The following is a 14,722-nucleotide window of genomic DNA, read 5'->3' as shown; positions in this document are numbered from 1 at the left end:
TCCCAGATAATCCATAACAGTTAATGGAAACTCTTCCCAATATTGCAGCCAAATTATTAAAACATGAAGGCATCTTTGCTAGCAGAGTTATAGTAAAGGATGCAGATGTTACATTTTCAGGTGCAAAGAAAGTTGTCTTCATTTCTGAACAGCAGTTTAACAATTTTAAATCATCTTTATGCTACATCTATCTGCAAAGGCAAAATCAATTCTGTGTAGCAGAGGGAGACATTAGAATAAATTTAAACTCATCAGTTCTCCAGATTCATAATGTTACAAAAAATGTTAGCAGCTAAAGGAGACTGATCCATATCAGATCCATATAGATGGAAATGCACACAAAATGTCTATTATTGCATGTTATTATAACTCCTGGGTGATTTGTGGCCAGCCCCTTTAGTCATATCTGCATTTATTCATTTGTTGGACCCCTCTGTGCCTTATTTATGAGGCCTCCATTGAACATTTCATACTAAGTTAAATTTGACACTTGAATATTGTGAAGAGTTGATATCTGCTTTCATTTACTACCATTTTAAATTCCTGTGCTGGGATAGTTCTGACTGACCAGGTTTTTACAGTACTTCGTGTGCCTAAGCAATTATACAAACCAGCTAATCATCATACTTTTATGATGAGCTGCTGTTTTTTTTTACATCCACTTCCTTATCAAATTGTTTTTTAAGTTATTGAACTGATTTATTTTTAAATTGGTCACACCTGACAGGTGTCAGGTTTCTCACACCAACTTTCAGAAAGGCACGCCAGCTAGATTTATTTGTTATGAAATATTACCTGGGGGCCGTACGTATTTGAGGCTTCCTGAGCTCAACTGGGAACTCAACACCTGCACTTCCTTTTCTAGCTACCAACTCAAGAAGGTTCATCCAGCCATGAATACCCTATACTTTCAGGGTTGCATCGAAGGCTGGTGTTGTCTCCAGCAAACGCATTTCAGACAATTTATCTCAGAAATAAGAAAACAATCAAGTCATCATGACACAGCAGAAACACTATAACTCATCAGTACATTACTTGGCATAATGATGAAGCATGTTACTTCACATCCTGGCTTCTCTCTGTTTTCAGAACATGTTTCTCCTAAACCTGAACCTTTTGGTTTAGAGGTTTCTTCCTGCAGTTTCTTCTGGTGTTGAGCACAACTTGAACACTTCTGAAATCTCTAACGTAGTGAGTTTATTCAGTAGTAAGCTGAGTTTTCCCCAGAAAACCTGCTGAGCCTGGTGGTAGGGGCACTAAGGTAGTACACCAACATTCTTTTGTGCTAAAAATGTGAAAAGTTACAAAGAAAACTGTTGGTGCACAAACAGGCATTGTAATTTGGAAATAATAGCTTGCAAGGCCAACGGGTAGGTGCAAGATGGAGCGGTTGGTGTGCAATCCTCACATCCAGTTCAATCAGTCAACTATTCCTAGTTGCTAAATCCAAGCTAAATCTGGCTTTAATGTCACTTTTGCTGGTGTATTGAAAAATTTTTAACCAACAATGAGGTCGTCATTTTGTCCAGGAAATACCAGAACAGGCACAATGCACTTCATTCCATAGATGGAGCGAGTCAGGTCATAAATGCACTTTGGGTGTGTCTGCTTACCCCCACATCCAACCAGCAGGACCTGCTCTGCTCATCTAAGTTCTTCAGTCAGCTTGTTCACTGCTGTTCCACTTAGCGTGTAAATCATAGATCTACAGTCAATCACCTGTTGTGGCCCTCTAAGTTCCAAAACCAAAATATTCCAAAAAAGGCCATAGGTGGCAACAGGTGGTATGTTTCTTGAACACACTTCTGATTTGATTATGTAAAAAAAATTATATAGTTTATTGCTTGCAAAAATAGAGACAAAATAATTACTAAAAATGTCTTGAAACTTAGTCGAAAACAAAAATTAATCTCAATTTGGTGTTTGAAGTTCAAAAAGTGGTCAAAAAATAATTTTACAAAGCCTCCTGTTTTCACACCAGACATTTGCCAAACAAAAGACATCCACCACACCCCCGGTATGTTCTTAATCTCTTAAATTAATGGGAGGGTCTAAAAGTTACCAAAGTAATCTAAACAATACCAAATATAAAAATGTATTTTTAGATTTTAGTTCTAAACTAACTTTAAGTGCATATTTAAGATCCCTTTAAATGGTAGAAAACTGTAAATTTGGTTTACATATTTGTTATCTAATTTGATCTCCAATTAACTGGCAAGTGTTTTAAAGTGTTGAAAACACGCACAGTTTGCATGACGTAATTGGGGAAAAACGGAGCCCAACGACTGCGGTCTGATTGCTGAGCTCAAAGAGGTTTTGTTCGCTCAGGTGTTTTAGCTGCACAGCCTGGAACGATCTCCTCCATCTAAGTCATTAAGAACTGTTGCTAGGGGCACTATTTTTAGGCGGAGCAGTAAGCAGGCTAGGTAGTGCGTAACACCGGGGACATTGGCAACTGCTGGAGCTGCTGCTGAAAGCCAGTGGTCATTTGTGGGCCGGCCTGCATAAAGACAGGATATAGTGAGATGCATCACTGTGTGTTGGTTCACCTGTCCTGGTTGTATTTGGAGGCTCTCCTGCAGTTTGCACATGGCTGGGTATAAATCTAATTGATGTGGGAAACTCATGGCTATTGGCTCTACATTCCCTCTGGAATGCACTGATACGCTCTTGCACTTCATTTGTTGTCCACTCCTCAGCAGCTTTAAAGCTCAGCTGGTTGGCAACGACCAGTACTTCATGAACATCACTGTTGTCTCTTTAGGCACTAATGGCAATGTCAGTGGCTGACAATCAAGATGGCACAGATCATAAGGCCTGTGCCATCATAGCACCATTGTGACCAGGTCTAACCTTTAATTCTATGCTGTCTTTGATGAGGTGCAATAAGAAAAACAAAGGTCAGATCTGGATTCACTGTCATTCACTCCATTTGTTTGAGATTTCAATAAGAAACAGCAATGAGTGATTGAAATAATCTGGTCCAAAACACCTCCCTCCTGCTAGCCCAGCGCAGCTTTTAAATTCCTCTTACATGTATCAGGCTTCATGACCACGAGGCATGAGGTGCATTCAAGTGCAGTAAGAAATAATTACTGCTCAGGTACTAATAAAAAAACCACAATAATAATAATTTGCATGACAAATTTGGTGGAATTCCAAAAATCACTTAATATACAGTATATAGTATACCACACATACTATAAATGTTTTCCCTGTTCTTCTTTGCCTTCCTTGCAACATTACTTCTTAAGAGCCTCAACACAGACAGAAGCAGAAACCAGAAAAAGTAAACTTGTCAAGGACAACTTTTATTTATTTATTTATTTTAAACAGAGGATACTTGAATAGGAAATTAAAATCTTTGATTGAAATTATGAATGCCTAATTATAATAGAGTTCTGCTGCATTAAATCTAACATTCTAACATAAGTTGGTCATGCTGAGTGTTTGTTGAAACTTTTCCATCAGGAAAATGTTCTTCAAATCTGCATGGTTCTGACAGTGACTGCATTGGCAGAGACAGTCCAGGGGAGGAGTCTGGAACCAGACTGTAAAACAGCAGGAATCAAAAGTTAAAGTTTTCACTACCAAGAAATCAGCAGCCACACATCATCCCAGATCAACTGCCTGCAAGAGGACAATAGCAATGACCAGCCATCGTTCAGTTGGTAAGAAAAATACATGATTTATATATTATGATGAAATGGAAATTCTTTCATTTATTTTGTTAAAAATGTTTTTATGGGTGGAATTAAACTCAAAATGTTGCAGAATAATTTTTGCAGTTTTCCATTTGGAGGCTTTAAATGACATTTAAAAAATCAATAATTCATTAATCAAATAACCAAATGAATGGATTATACTTATTAAAACAAATAATTGGAAAAAAAACAAATTTTAAGAGTTTTCAAAAGTCCAATTTACTGCATTCCTCCTGTAAGTATATGTATGCAGAGGCTACAGGCTTTGATGCAGCTGTCCCGAGTTCGAATCCCATCCTTAGCTGCTTGGCTGCATTAAAAAGAAAAAAAATTTAAAATACCATGGACAGTTAGAAAAAACCAATATGTAGTCTACTTATTGCAATTGTGAATTGTTCTTTCACTAGAGAGCAACCATATATAGTTAACGTGTAGTAAACAAAATAACTTCTTTCAAACCTTCCTGAATGCAAAAATAATGAACACTTCAAGCTCAACATAAGCAGCTGAGCAGATTATTTAATGTCTCTGCTTTCATCTAATGACCTGGAGAGGAAAAATTGTCCTGCTTTTTTGACAGTAGTAGAAGAATGGTTTGGGCAGAAGATACGTTCTGCCTTTATTTTAAACCAGTGGTGCCCAAAGTCTGTCCTCAAGGGCTGGCATCCTGCATGTTTCAGTTCTCTACCTGGTGGTAGTAACAACCTCCTCAGCAAGTCAATGTTCTTCTTAGGTCTTCTAACGAGCCGTCATTTGATTCAGGTATGTTACATCAGGGAGAGAACTAAAACATGCAGAATGTCGGGCCTTGAGGACCAACTTTGGGCAACATTGGTTTAAACCAGGGGAGTCAAACTCCAGTTCTCGAGGGTCGGTGTCCTGCAACTTTTAGATGTGCCTCTGCTGCACCACTTCAATAGAATAACTAGGTCATTAAGACTCTGGAGAACTGATCTACACAAGGAGGAGGTCATTAAGCCATTTCATTCTAGTGTTTTGTACCTGTGGCACATCTAAAAACTGCAGGACAGCGGCCCTTGAGGACTGGAGTTTGACACCCGTGGTCTTTCCCAACCCTGGTCCTCAATGCTCACTGTCCTGCATGTTTTAGGTATTTCCTTGCTTCAGTCCAGCTGATTTCAATTGATGACTGATTAACAGGCGTTTGTTGAACTGCAAACAGTTTTGTTTTCTCCTTTATTAAACACTTTGAACAATTGTACAAGATCACGTGGCATATACGTACATGAAGAGATCAAGTCGTACAGGCTTAAGGCACACATATAATTATAAGACAATAAAAAAATTTAAAAAATTAAAAAAAAAATTAAAAAGTAAAATAAAATATAAATAAATAAAATTTGTCAGACATCAGAGGGGTAGCAGAACGACAAAAACAAACAGAAAAAGACAGAGATGCATTAGTTAAAAAAAAAAAAATTCAGATCATTATAGGCGTCCAAGAGCTGTATTCCATGCTTGTTTTTCAAACTGCAATCAGTTGAATCAGGCACACTGAAGCAGGTCAACCTCTAAAACATGTAGGACAGTGTGCCTTGAGGACTAGGGTTGGAAAACACTGGTTTAAACTAACAAAACGGTAGAGAACGCCTTCTGCTGGAAACAAGTGAGAATGTCAAAGTGCAGTGTTTGACTTACCTTCTTTAATTTTATGAAAGTCGTTTTGCTTTTAGCTGACCATGGGTGGAAATCCCAAGGAGTCCCCAATCTTGGAAAAGTCTATAATTGCCCCCCCCCCAAAAATCGAAGAAACGTTTGCATTTAAACAATATTAATATGAAAAGGCAAAAGAAACAAAGAACAAAATAAATCTGCCATTTATCTAAGAAAAAAATAAGAATTATTTTTTAGCCCCCCCTTCTTAGAGTTTAAAAAATAAACATCAGTGAAAATATTGTAGCAATAATTAGAACCGCAGCAAAAAGCCAAACGTGCCACAATGAAATGAATCAAAATGTCTCCAAAGCATTGGGGGACTGACAGGGGCCACCGGGGGATTCCAGGTAGATTCCAGGTAGATTCCAGAGATGCGCATCGCAGGGGCTGTTCATGCAGGGCCGGCCCAAGGTAATATGGAGCCTCAGACAGAACCCCCCCCTCTTACTCCCCAAAACCCGTCCTACTAAGAACCTCAGCATCACTGACATGTTTAAATATCGATCAGGTGAATCTGTGAGAGGGAGACCAGGTTTATTGGCCCAGTTAAAAATCAATCACTGATTATTGGTTATTTGCTGTGATGTATTTGTGAACAAACCCAACTTAGACACAAAGATTGCGCCATATTGTAGCCATGGTAACACAACAATAAAACTATCAAGATGATTCTTTAAACTTTTACAAAGTAAACGTCCTAATTAAATACTAAATGTACTTTTTTTTCTCAGCTGAATCCATTAAACAAAATTTAATAACATTGTTATTCTCTATAAATGATGCTACAGGTTTAGATCTATGGTCTGTGTTACAATTAAACCATTTCTAGGGGCCCCTGAGTGTCTGGAGGCCCCTGAATGTCTGGAGGCCCCTGAGTGTCTGGAGGCCCCTGAGTGTCTGGAGGCCCCTGAATGGCCCCTACCAGCAGCTACTGAGGTTTCTTTGCCTTGATATCTCAGTCTTACAATTCTAGATCTCAGAGCTGCTAACATCAAACTATTATATAGAGTTAACCTCTTTGAGTTTTTTGATCTATAAATCAGCCTGCAGCCAGGTTGTTCTAGAGGTTAAATAGATATTATTAGGGCTTCATTAGTAAAATGGCAGCAATGTTGCTTATTTCATAACTTCATAACCTTTGACCTTCTCTCCTCTGGTCTATTTAACAGTTACAGTCTCAGATCAGCTCAGCCCTCCAGGACTGTCAGCAGCAGAAACAGAAACTTTATACCTGTTGGGGAAAATATAGACTAGATTTGCTTTGCATTGCCCCACGTGATGGCAATGATATAGTAGGAGCCAATTAAATTCTTGATTAATATGGGTTGTTGCTATGTTGTTGTACGGAGTTTTTGTTCAATGTGCCCCTTTTTAACTTTGAGCCCCTGCCCCTCCATAGGTCTCTGCACGGCCCTGCACTGTCTTTCATTAACTTGTAAAGTGGAGCTAGGGCGGTGCTTTGCATTGGCACAAATCTCCAATAATAGTTAACAAGTCCCAGAAACGCTTGAAGTTCTTTCACATTAGTAGGAGAGCAGGAGCTGTATAGTCCTCACCTTTTCTTCTGAAAGGTGAACTCCATGTTCATCCAGGACATGTCCCAGATATTCAATTTGTGGTTTGTTAAACTCACACTTGGTGTCATGAGTTGCGGTAAGTGGTGGTGCAGACAGACGCTGAGACCCAGGTAGGATGAATAATGATGATTTAATGATGAAAATAGTCCAGAAAATCCAAAAACACAAAGTCCGGGGAAGGTCTGGCGGACGTCGGCGGCACAGGGGGCAGGCCACTGGAGGCGGGAACCACAGGGGAGGTCCGGAGGACGTCCACGGTGCTGGGACCGGGCGATTGGAGGCGGGTCCGGCGGGTGACGTCGGCACAGGCAGTGGACCTTACTGGGAAAGTCCGGCGGGCGATGTCGGCACAGGTGACGGGCCACTTTAGGCGGGTCCAGCGGGCGATGTCGGCGCAGGGGCGATGATGGGGCTCTGAGACCAGTGGAAGGCGAGGAGGAGGCACTAGGGGGTGGAGACTCGGGAGCACTAGGGGACGGAAACTCGGAGAGGGCACTGGAACCACTACGGGGAGACAGGGAGTCACTGGAAGCACTAGGAGGCGAGGATGCAGGAGGAACACCAGGAGGCGGGGACTCGAAAGAAGCACTAGGAAGCGAAGACCCACTAACTGATAACACACTAACTGGGGCCGATAACCCACTAACTGGGGCCGGCCATGCCACCAACCGAATAAAGAACCAAAAGTTCTGGAAAAGTCTAGAATTTTTACAAGAAAATGTGATTTCAGTTTGTATTCATAAATTTCAATTTCATTTGTCTGTTCGACTTAAAATTTCACCTTTTTTCCTAGACTTTTAAGCAGAACATCTGCTTTTAAGCAGATGTTCTGCTTTTAAGCGTCCAGTCATCCAGAAAGACCACCACTGGCAACCCTTTCATTATGTTTTTCACAATGCGCTGGAAAATCAATGGAGCTGTGCTGATTCCAAAAGGAAGCCTGTTGTAATCAAACAGTCTTTTATGAGTATTGATAGTTATGTACTTATTGGAAACCTCATTTAACAGTACTTGTTGATAGGTTGCTGCCAGATCTATCTTTGAGAAATACTTTCCCCTCCTGAGTGTTGCCAGAAGTTCCTCCAAACATGGTAGAGGGTACGTATGTGTTCTTTTTGCACGTTTTCTTCATCGCAAATAGAAGAGGCCTGCGTTTACAAAATGTAAGCAACATCTCAGGTTTGACCACCATGGTAGCTTTAATGTCTTTCAACGTGCCCAACTCCTCCTTGAATACATCACTGTAAACATCCAAAAGCTCATTGAGTGACAAGTATTTTGTCTCATTCACGTACTTAATCTGCTGCCAGTTAAGCCAGAGTTTTGTCAACCAGTTCCTTCCACACAGTGATGCACCATGTTCCCTGACAACCAACAATAGCAAATCCATAGCTTGGTCTTCATTCACCACTTTTGCTTCAAACTGTCCCAAAACACAAATATGTTCTCCAGCTGTGAGCTTCATTTTAGCTGTCTGCAAAGGCAGGTGTGAGAACTTTTTCAAGTACATAGGATGTGAAATGACACTTTTTGCTACTACCATGTCAATTTCCATTTCCAAATCAACATAGTTTATTGCAAATGTTGCTTTATATTGTTCATCATCCTCAGCACTAGCAGTCAAAATGGCTAACTCCTCTTGTGTGTCTTCCTCAACTGTCACATTCTTTGTAAGTGGGACCTCAAGATCCCGGACGAGCCCCCACTTACGTAACATAAGTGGGGGCTCGTCCGGGATCTTGAGGTCCCACTTATGTTACGCCCCCAAGGTCTAGGGGTCCAGGGGTGGTAACATAAAAATGTGTTCAGAGAAAAAAGTGGAATGAAAGAATGATTTATTGCAAAAGAAGGTTTTCACAGAACCAAAACACAATACAACTTAAGCCAATTAAACAAAAGTAAAGAACCAACAAATTCAGAAATCACTGAGTGCAAATTAAATAAGATGTGCAAACACATCAGTCTAAAGTAACTCAAAACAACCAAAAAGAAAGAACAAAGGGGAGCACCAAAAACCTCCCAAACACAAGCCTCTAGCTTGTTCAAGGTTTAACTAAAGCAGCTTCAAACCACTTAGCAAAATAAGCGAGAACAAAATTGTTCAAACTGTCCAAAACAGTCACCAAACACGGAAGGTGGGGGTCAGCTTCACACAACCTCTTCCTGCTAGCTGCCCCACTGGAGGAATTAACTCAGATGTCTTTTATATGATGCAGGTGGGTCTCATCAACATCTGATTGGCTTTGCTGCTCCAATGGGGTGGCTGCTCTCCTGCAGCTTCTAGGCAGCCAATCAGAAAGCTGTGCCTGCACAGCTGATCCTGCATAATAGAAAAAAACAAAGCCTGCACAGCCTCAAAGCCTGCACAGCCTCAACAGTAGCATTTATACCTAAATTGAAAAATTAACAGTCAATCCAGGTTATTGGCAGTGATTGGTGATCTGCAGTGATCGGCCCTCCTGGGTGATCGGAATCAGCAGCAAAAAACCTGATCGGCAAAAAGAAATAGAATTAAAGCAAAGCTTGCATGACACAAAACATAAAAGCACAACCTCATTCATCTTATTCAAGTTTGATTCTACTGTTAGGTCTAGATGTTACATTGTATGATTCATTTTACAGGCAACTTGATGTGAGTACCAGAGAAGGGTCCTATGTTAACATTTCTACCTTTGGAGCCCAGAGACGGGTCGACTGACCTGAAGGATTTTAGCTATATTTGGTTATTTTAGCTATAACCAGTTTTGCATGATTTTCCACTCCTCCTTTCTGGCCTGACGGTCAATGGCCACGTTTACAATTGAAAAAGGGATGCTAATTTGAGCCATCAGAATCGTCAGTTTGGACTCAGGTCTTTTGACCCTCTTTCGGGACTTCAGGGGAGAGGTCGAAACCCTGGTACTCCCAGTGTATTGTTACTGCTAAACTAAAATGTCCAGGAAAAGAATAATGGGATGATCTCGGGTTATCTTGACACCACTCAGAACTTTGCTCAAGACTTTTCTTTGCTTGGGCTCTGGTGACTGCTTCTACAAATGACTTCTTTTGCATATTACTTATGCTTTCTCCAGCTGCCGCAGACACCTTTTTTGCAGACATGACAGGCCACTCACACTGAGGGAGGTGTAGGAACTTTGGTCCTTGCTGCCTCTTTGAATTGACATAAAGTTCTTTTGTCTCTGCTCCTCGTGTGATAATGTTAGCTACATTAAGTTGTCCAGGGATCCACGAGCAATCTTGTAGCCGTGTGCTGCTTTGAATTTGTCCTATCCTTAGTGAAAACCCATAACTCAAACACTGCACCACAAAGCTCTGCTTTGACAGCATCTCCCTTCTAGTCTAGAGGCATCAACTTTTCTTTTGACTCCACTAGTCAAACTGTTATTTGTTTGCAGCAGTTCCACCGTAGGTAGAGGACAGCACCGTTTGAGTTTTCATTGCCATCTGAAAAGTGACTGCAATGGGTTCAGCTGTAGCATGTGGACGAGTAAGGGCTCTTGGAAATGCAAACTTACTTAGATGGACGTACTCCTCAAATAGATCTTCAACATCTGTGTGAAGCTCGTCAGATACGGCAAGGTCCCCTGGGTCTTTGACAACGTCACACCTTGATTCTGCCTCTTGGAACACTATTCAGACCAAAATGGACCCTTTCTGCTTTGCTGGTGTTGTCAGGCCAATCAGGTTGTATAAACCAGCAACTTGACTCAACAATTCATATCTTGTCAAAGGGTCTGGTGTCTTCATTCATATTTCTTCTAGCAGCAAATCTTGGCCAAGTCTAATTTTCCTTCCGCTTAGAGAAGTTAATTCTGACCATCACGTGCAACTTGTCCTCATTCATGATATAGCCAAGTGCCTAGTTGTCTTCCTCCTTTAGTTGGTTTGGTAGGACAATCATCTGTGGTGATGTCTCGTCTTTAAAAACAAAGAACAAAGTCTCATTTTCAACAACAATCTGGCCAGGAATCAAAAAAATATCTATACAGAAAAAACACACATACACATAAGCACTGAGCTTTAATATTTTTTCTAAGTTGTTCCAATTGTTGGGTCCAGTGAAATGAAATGAGAATTGATCTAATGACGTATGGATATGTTTGTTAAAGAATAGTAAATAATCTGTACAAAATCCATGCGGTACATCAGCTACTGTGTGAACTAAACAATAAAATGTCTTCTAAGCTTTGTGCATGTACGCTTTAGTTTTCTGAACTATAGAACACGCTTCATTAGGTATAAAAGCATTTACTTAGAAAGTATTTGTTGGATATTTAAGCAAATTTCCATAAGAAATGCCAATTGACAAAGTTTATATTTTGTTTTTTTCAGGTTAGATTCTGTGATCTACCTAAATTTTTCTCCAGATTAATAAACCTAACCATGAAACATCATTGACATCATTAAATCCATTTTTAGTTTCTACTTCTATCTGGCCAAAAAATTCTTTCAGTTTATTGTTGTTTTCTAATTCTTCAACAGGTGAAAAGAAGCCAGACCTCAGGATTGTTCTTGTTGGGAAAACTGGAGTCGGCAAAAGTGCAACAGGAAACACAATTTTAGGGAGGAAAGCTTTTGAGTCTAAACTCTCTTTTTCCTCTGTGACATCAGAATGTAACAAGAAAACTAATGTTGTTGATGGCTCCAATCTGGATGTTATTGATACTCCAGGTCTGTTTGGTAAAGATAATGAAGAGGTTGTGAAAGAGATCGCTAAATGCATCAGCATGGCAGCTCCTGGTCCTCATGTCTTCCTGATTGTTCTCCAACTGACCAGATTCACAGAAGAAGAAAAAAAAACAGTGGAAATAATCCAGACAATGTTTGGAAAAGAAGCAGCCAAATACACCATGATCCTGTTTACACAGGGAGACGAGCTGAAACAGGCAAACACTAACATAGAAAACATGTTACAAAAACACCAACCTCTAAAAAGCTTAATCAATCAGTGCTCCATCTTGCAGACATTTGAAGATAAATATCATGTTTTAGACAACAAAGTTGAGGATCCTGGTCAAGTCAATGAACTGCTAAAAAAGATCAAAAGACTAGTTCAGCGAAATGGAGAAGATGGAGGAAGTTTCTACTCCCATGAAATGTTCAGAGAGGCACAAAGAGCCAAGGAAGAAGAAGAGAAACGACTTCTCAGAGAAAATCCAGATATTAACCCTCAAGATGCGAAAAGACAGGCAGAGAATGACAACTCATTTATTCGTGCTGTTATGAAGGGAGCTGCTAGAGCTGCTACTGGAGCTGCTGCTGGAGCTGCTACTGGAGCTGCTACTGGACTTCTATTGAATACTGCTGCTGCTGGAGCTCTTATTGGGGGTAGGAAGGGAGGAGCAGTAGGAGCTGCTGTTGGAGGATTGATGGGAGCAGTGGTTGGAGCGGCACTAGCAGTGAAAGAGAAGGCCTGCATTATACAGTGATGAAGTGTCTGAATTTTTAACTGCATCTTGTTAAACCCTGATTTCATAATTAACATAACATGTTCAGTTGTGTTTTGGGCAACATTAACAGGCTGAATATTAGAGCATAAATGTGTGAAGATCTGAAGATGACTTGCAGGGTACAGATGCTTTTAGCAATCATTAACAGTAGAAACAAATACTGTTAATTTAACAACATGTTATATTGATAATTTGTTTTTATTTTAGGCATTCTCAATTTTAAACATTATTGATTGATAAAAATTATTTTAAAATTAATCTTGTTTGGCAATACATTGTGGGGATATGCCTGTACTTCACTGCAAATCGTCAGAGCTCCACAAACACAAGGACTGTTCTTAAAAATAAGAGTTTCCCATGATCAAACAGGCTACTTCAGTACTCTTGTTATATTTGCTAGTGCAGTTGTCCTGCTAAAGTTGCACAATATGTAATAAATGATGAAATAATTTATATTTAAATGATCCCCAATGGGAAAAAAACCTTTATAAACAGAAATTCCAACGTCTCAACAATCACTTAAGTTTTGTCACTATTATTATAATCTAATTTTTTTTTCACAATTCTGGTCAGTTTAGCCAGCCAGGTTAGCTTCCTCCAGAGGACAGTTTCACTGACTCAAAGCTTAAATGTTAGCTGTATCTCTATTATAGATGAAGCCACTAAAAGGCCTACTATAACCATCAACTCTGTACTTTTTCCTTTAAATAATACTTGTGTACCATTGCTTCTATATTTTGTTTCTGTGCGTACTTATGCGAGTTCTGATAAAGACACCTTGTACATGACTTTCTTTACTCTGTACTATATTCATCCATGGCTGAAAAGTTTGACTTTCTTCTTCAGAACAAAATATTTTTTACTAGTTTTACAGTTATTTAATGGATATGAAATAACTGAATTCAACTGAACTCCACTGAATTGCATTATATTATTATAAAATAACTTTTACTCAACTGGATTCTACATAATCAGATGGTCGATTGTATAATGTATCATCAATGAATATAATGAATTGGTGCCATATGTGTCATTGAATTCATGCAGATTTGTATGTATACAAGAAAACATATACATTCATTCTTTATCCATGTTGTAACATGTAAATAAATAGTTTAGAAATAAAGCCTGAGACTCCTTTCATTGTATTCCCACATTTTGCAGTCTCTAATAGATAGAATATAAATAGACAATAGATCTAAAAAGTTCTGAAATCAAAACAACTGTTGACTATCAATATTGATTTAACTTTGATAATGAGATACCAGGGTCATTGTGCAGCCTTCTCCTTTAGTTGTATGTAGTGAAGGACAAGCACGACGCTTCCACAGCAGAATGGCTGAAAATACGTCATATTCTGACAAAACATATTTTTTGATTATGGTCATAATGTTGTTAAATTTTATACATAATCTCTGTTACCTACATTAATTTCAGAAGCTAAATGTTGCTCTGCAGCTCCTGAACTGCTGTGTTGTTTTCAGAACCAGAGTCCGACCTCAGAGTGGTGCTGGTGGGTCAGGAAAGAGTCGGGAAGAGCTCAGCAGGAAACACCATCCTGGGAAGGAAGGAGTTTAACTCTGAACTCAGTTTGGTTCCTCTGACTCTGAGCAGTAAGAAGGCAGAAGGAGAAGTTTTGTCTCGTAGAGTCTCTGTGGTGGACACGCCCGGACTCTGCAGCTATGTTCTTACACCAGAAGAAGTGAAAGCTGAGATCCAGAGAGCTGTGGAGCTGAGCTCTCCTGGTCCTCATGTTTTTCTGCTCACCATCCAGCTGGGAAGATTCACTGAACAGGAGAAGAGAGGATTGGAGATTCTGCAGGAGATTCTGGGTCCAAAGGTTTCCAAGTACATCATGATCCTGTTCACCTACGGAGACCGACTGGAACAAACAGGCATCGATATCGATGAGTTTGTACAAAGAGATAAAAACTTGCAGAAACTGGTTAGGAGCTGCAGTGGGATGTATCATGTGTTCAACAACCAGAAGATGGAAGACAGGAAGCAGGTCCAGGATCTGCTGGACAAAATAGATTCACTCTCAAAAGGAGGATGCCAGTATTATCAGAACATTTGCTCCAGATGGCTTTGGTTTCTTAGGTCAGTATGGGGATTGAAAATCATAGTTTGCTTGCTGTGCTGTTGGATATTTGGCAAGACCTACAATTGGTTGAGAAGATGAAAGCTGAAGTAAAAAGTCACTGGAACAAGAAAGCTAGATGGAAAATATCAGTGTGAATAAAATTATCATGATCAATTATAATCCAAACATTCTTTGTAATTGGTTGGCGTTAAGCACAATAAAATATTTGTT

At 39.7% G+C, this 14,722-nt stretch overlaps 1 protein-coding gene across 2 annotated transcripts; it reads left to right on the top strand.

Moving 5' to 3' along the window:
* The first annotated feature begins 3,597 nt into the window (after positions 1–3,597).
* Positions 3,598–14,698, top strand: LOC102217324 (GTPase IMAP family member 4-like). Of its 2 annotated transcripts, none has more exons than XM_023342911.1 (2): positions 3,598–3,671; positions 11,441–13,530. In XM_023342911.1, the coding sequence occupies exons 1-2, from the start codon at positions 3,650–3,652 to the stop codon at positions 12,385–12,387; spliced, it is 969 nt and encodes a 322-aa protein (XP_023198679.1). In that variant the 5' UTR covers positions 3,598–3,649; the 3' UTR covers positions 12,388–13,530. The 2 variants fall into 2 exon arrangements, with proteins under 2 accessions (XP_023198679.1, XP_023198682.1); XM_023342914.1 differs by lacking the exon at positions 11,441–13,530 and adding an exon at positions 13,893–14,698 and having other exon boundaries at positions 3,601–3,671.
* The last annotated feature ends 24 nt before the right edge of the window (positions 14,699–14,722 follow it).

Source organism: Xiphophorus maculatus, chromosome 2, assembly GCF_002775205.1.
Source record: "Xiphophorus maculatus strain JP 163 A chromosome 2, X_maculatus-5.0-male, whole genome shotgun sequence".
Lineage (NCBI taxonomy): Eukaryota > Metazoa > Chordata > Actinopteri > Cyprinodontiformes > Poeciliidae > Xiphophorus > Xiphophorus maculatus.
The sequence above is the reverse complement of the archived record's forward strand: the minus strand, read 5'-3'. Positions and strand labels throughout refer to the sequence as shown.